The sequence below is a fragment of the Trachurus trachurus genome (assembly GCF_905171665.1).
Source record: "Trachurus trachurus genome assembly, chromosome: 21".
Classification (NCBI taxonomy): domain Eukaryota; kingdom Metazoa; phylum Chordata; class Actinopteri; order Carangiformes; family Carangidae; genus Trachurus; species Trachurus trachurus.
In genome coordinates this window covers 13,560,612-13,565,150 of record NC_139899.1, presented here as the reverse complement: position 1 = coordinate 13,565,150, position 4,539 = coordinate 13,560,612, and the positions used below count along the sequence as shown (strand labels likewise).

Sequence of the window (4,539 nt, the reverse complement as noted above, 5' to 3'; positions counted from 1 at the left end):
CCAAAAGGATATACCAAGAAAATATTCTAGCTTTGGCTTCCAACATAAGATTTCTTTGGGATTCTATTTTGTATGCAAATGCAATAAATGTTTAATACCAAAGCATTGGCGTTCCATGGAGATTAATGACAGCTTGGCAGTGCATTGGCTGGTGAATTAGTATTCTCCTTTCTCTGGGCTCTGTCTGGCTCCTGTCTGCCAGAGACATGATAGGTCCTACTCTGCTGACAGGGACATTCCTGAAAATGTGGCACTTCCATCTTTGCATGAATTGTTAATGCCTAACAAAAGCTCAGTTTGGACTGTTGTCTGCATTGTATATTAATGTCAGTGGAGCTCTTAACAGCATAAGCAGATGTCAATAAAGGGTTTGGTCAACTTTGAAAGTGTACTAGTGACGTCACACTTAAATAACAACCAAACTGCATTAAGGTGACTTTGTTATGAGATTCCCTTTGGGACACTACGCTGTGAACTAAATTTCTTATTAACCTCCTCCATTTTGGAAAACTGCATGGCTAGCACTGCTGTGTGATATTTTGTTTTTGTGAAACACAATAGAAGTTTGAGAATGATTATCAATCGGAAAGATACTCTATGAAGCCTTACATGGATTTATGGGTTTCAGTTGTTTATGACTTGCCGAGGTAGACCAGTTGCTGTACTTGTTGCCACCATTCCAAGTGTTACTGTAGGTCTTCACTGCCTTCTCACTTTTTGAGTTCAAGCTTATATGATCATTGTACTGCCCTTGTAAGGCAGAATCTGAAAAAATAATGTGTCCATTACTGTACCTACAGCATCTACACTACCATTGGTAACTATAGTTCTGAATAAAAATAAGTACTGTTAGAATTTTTCACATCAGTTTGGTATTTGTTGATGCCAAAGTGATATGACAGCTACATCACCATTGTGAATTTGTTTTCTTCTCATAAGTTTGGTGTATGATGTTTACGTTGAGGCTTGCTGGTGGTTTGTACTTTGGCTTTCTAGTTTAATGTTTGCTTGTTAAAATGTGTTTACATGGAGCCTGCAGATATTTCATTAGTACTTTATGCTCTGCACAATATGTAGACTGTGCTGTCTACCTATATTGTCCATGTGATGCAAAACAATTCTGAGACGATTCAAATAAGAGTGAATAATGCATCATAGAATATTTTGATGGTACAGTATGACTCCTCCCTCACTTTTACTTATTTGTTTATTTTCAATTTTGAGTATACAATTTTCACCAACTAGTTGCTTTAAAATATAGAGTTGGGGAATATTACAGATTATATTTTTAGGGGGCATTGGATACTGTTATCCGTAACATATTGCTATCTCATTGTTGTCAATGTTGTTGAATATGGTTACAAATTCCTTCGTAAAGCTGTTTGTCCTAAACCTAATTGACACCGACTTTGGATGAGGAGTGAGAAATGAATAGTAAATCGGTGATTTTGTTTTTTCTACTGTGCTTCGAAAACATTGTGATGCCATGACTAAAATTTAGATTTACAAAACCCTCTGTTGACTCCATCTTGCCCATCCTGGTGCAACTTGCTCAAATTGAACTTGTGGCGACCCATTTTGTGATTTACTCACTCGATCCTTAAGGGAGGTTGTCAGAAGGACGTCCGTTAGATACTGCTTCTGCCATTATGATTACTACTGAAAGGCTCATAGCTCAGATAGTCAAGGGACAGAGATTGTAGTGAGCAGTGCTGCTTATATACTCTGACTAGGGCTGGGCGATATATCGATATAAAAAATATATCGATATATTTTTTAATGAGATATGGAATTGGACCATATCGCATATATCGATATACGTTGCGAAGTACAAATTTGCGCTGTGATCCTTGATCGAGGCAAGCTGCTGACCCGGAGCTCTCTGCACTGCTCTGCTCCCCCGCCCCTCCTGTTTCACACACAGAGGGGGGAGGGGCTGGAGCCGAGCAGAGCAGACACTCCGGCCGGCACTTCAACAAACATGGAGGAAGCAACAACGTCTGCGGAGTGTGCGGAGGACGAATTGGTTGGTAAAAGAAAAAGTAGTGGCTCAGTAATATGGAGATGGTTCGGATTCAAAGTATCAGATGAGCAACAAAATCACGTTATATGTAGGGAGTGCCATAAACAAGTTACGGCCAGGGGTGGAAGCACTACAAATCTTTTTCACCACCTAAAACAGTGGCACAAACTGCAGTACGAAGAGTGTGTGAAACTCCGCGCTGCAGAAGCCCCAGCTGCAAGCCATCCACAACCTGCAAAAGCTCCAGCCCCGAAACAAAGCTCACTGCAAGCTTCATTTTCCCGCGGTATACCGTATGAAAAGAAAAGTGTCAAGTGGTGTACTATAACTAAAGCGGTCACTAATCATATTGCTAAAGATATGGTCCCTGTTGCAACTGTGGAACAAGATGGATTTAAAAAGCTACTGAAAACTATGGACCCGAGATATGAGCTACCCAGTCGCAACTACTTTGCACGGGAAGCACTGCCACAAATGTACACTGAAGTCAGGCAGAGCCTTGCTGACCGGCTCGCTAACGTGCAACATTTTGCGTTGACCAGTGACATGTGGTCGAGCAGGACGTGTGAGCCTTATATGAGTGTGACAGTTCACTTCATTCAAGACTGGGAGATAAAAACAGCGTGTCTCCAAACAAGTTACTTCCCCCAGGATCACACAGGTGAGCACATAGCTGAGGCGCTGCAGGATGCAATTACAAGCTGGAAACTCCAGGAAAAACATCTGGTTGCTATAACAACCGACAACGGGAGCAACATCGTCAAAGCGGTTGAGCTGAACAAGTGGCTGAGGATGCAGTGCTTCGGTCACAGATTGCACTTGGCTATTGGTGAGTGTTGTAAAGAGTATTCAGATATTTTTACTTAAAACAAAAACATTTAAAATCTTAGTTTTTCCTTATTTTCCTTTGTGTGTCAGCCTGTAACTTTGTGTTTTATGCTGATGCCTTGGCCAGGTCTTCCTTGAAAAATTGATTGTTAAATGGAGGTTAAATAAATTCACACAAAACAAAAAGTGATTAAAATTCAGAAAATAAATATATTTTATATCATATTTTATATATTTTTGATTACTAGGACTGATGTTGATTCAAAAAATAAACTATGAAATGAGAAAATAATAATGTAGAATATTTCTAAAGCTTGATTTTGGAAAGCACTTGGTTGTATGAGTGTGTTGAAGTGAAACCAGAGTCACATTTCTTGCATAAGCCCATTTGATTAATAGTTTTTTATGATTCTGACAGGACATGGCATGAATGACAAGCGCGTCACCCGGGCCATTTCTCTGAGCAAGAAAATTGTAAGCTGTTTTTCGTACAGCTGGAAGAAAAGGAGACATCTTGCTGAAGTCCAGATTCAGCTGGGTCTCCCAAGTCACCAACTCATAACCGAGTCTGCCACACGCTGGGGATCAAGGCAGCAGATGGTGGAGAGAATACTGGAGCAGGAAGCAGCACTGGCCAAAGTCCTGTCTAATGACAAAAAGACCAGGCACCTTGTCCCTACCTGGCAGGACTTAGAGGTCCTAGAAGCAGTTCAAAAGGTCCTGAAACCTCTCCAGGACTTCACTGACGCTTTGTCAGGTGAGGAGTACGTCACTCTATCATATGTCAAACCTGTGCTGCACCTTTTTAATGAAAGTCTACTGGCATGTGAAGAGGGTGATAGCGAGCTGGGCAAATCCATCAAGACCAGCATTCTTGAGTACCTAAACAACAAGTATGCTGAACCAGCCACAACTGACCTATTAGAGATGGCTTCATTTGTGGATCCACGGTTCAGGGCCACCTACATCCCGACTGAAAAAGTTGATGCATTGAAGCAGAGAGCTGTCTTGGAGGTGGAGACGCTACTGGGTGATGAGAGCAGCTGTCAGCCACCTTACCTACGTGTGCCCACTGTGCCTGAGCCTGCAGATGGAGAAGCAGCAGCAGCACCAAAAGTTAAGAAGACCCTGGCAAGCTTCTTCAAGCAGCGCACAGCCACCACCACTGCACCAACCAAGAGGGAGGCTATTGAAAATGAACTGTCAAGTTACTTGCAGTCAGCAAGTGTGGACAGTGACACTGATCCCCTCAAGTGGTGGAAGGATCACGAAGTTGTCTTTCCAGCTCTGAGCCACCTGGCAAAAAAGTATCTCTTGGTACCAGCTACCAGTTCACCCTCCGAAAGGGTTTTCAGCTGCAGTGGCAACATCGTGACCTGCCACAGAGCATCTCTGAAGCCGGATGCTGTTGACAGGCTGGTGTTTCTTGCACAAAATCTTTAAACAAAGGAAGACACACTTGTCTGTCTTCTAATGTCTACCTCAAGACAGCACTAACTGTTTATCAAAGTAAAAAAAAAAAGAGGGGGAAAATGTTTACTGAGTTCATAGTCTGTTCATAGTCTTGTGCAACCGAGATTGTTACGAAATTAAGAAAGACAGATGAGAAACTGAGTTAACAAAAAGGAAAAGGTAATCTCAAAATGATGTTTAAAAACAATTTTCTTAAACTGAGCACTTTATTTTGT

At 41.7% G+C, this 4,539-nt stretch overlaps 1 protein-coding gene across 1 annotated transcript; it reads left to right on the top strand.

Moving 5' to 3' along the window:
- Positions 1-2,383: 2,383 nt before the first annotated feature.
- On the top strand, positions 2,384-4,294 carry LOC311004786 (E3 SUMO-protein ligase ZBED1-like; the record flags this gene model as incomplete). The annotated part of the gene is made up of 2 exons (XM_083996955.1): positions 2,384-2,852; positions 3,270-4,294. The coding sequence occupies 2 exons, from the start codon at positions 2,384-2,386 to the stop codon at positions 4,292-4,294; spliced, it is 1,494 nt and encodes a 497-aa protein (XP_083853081.1).
- Between the last annotated feature and the right edge of the window lie 245 nt (positions 4,295-4,539).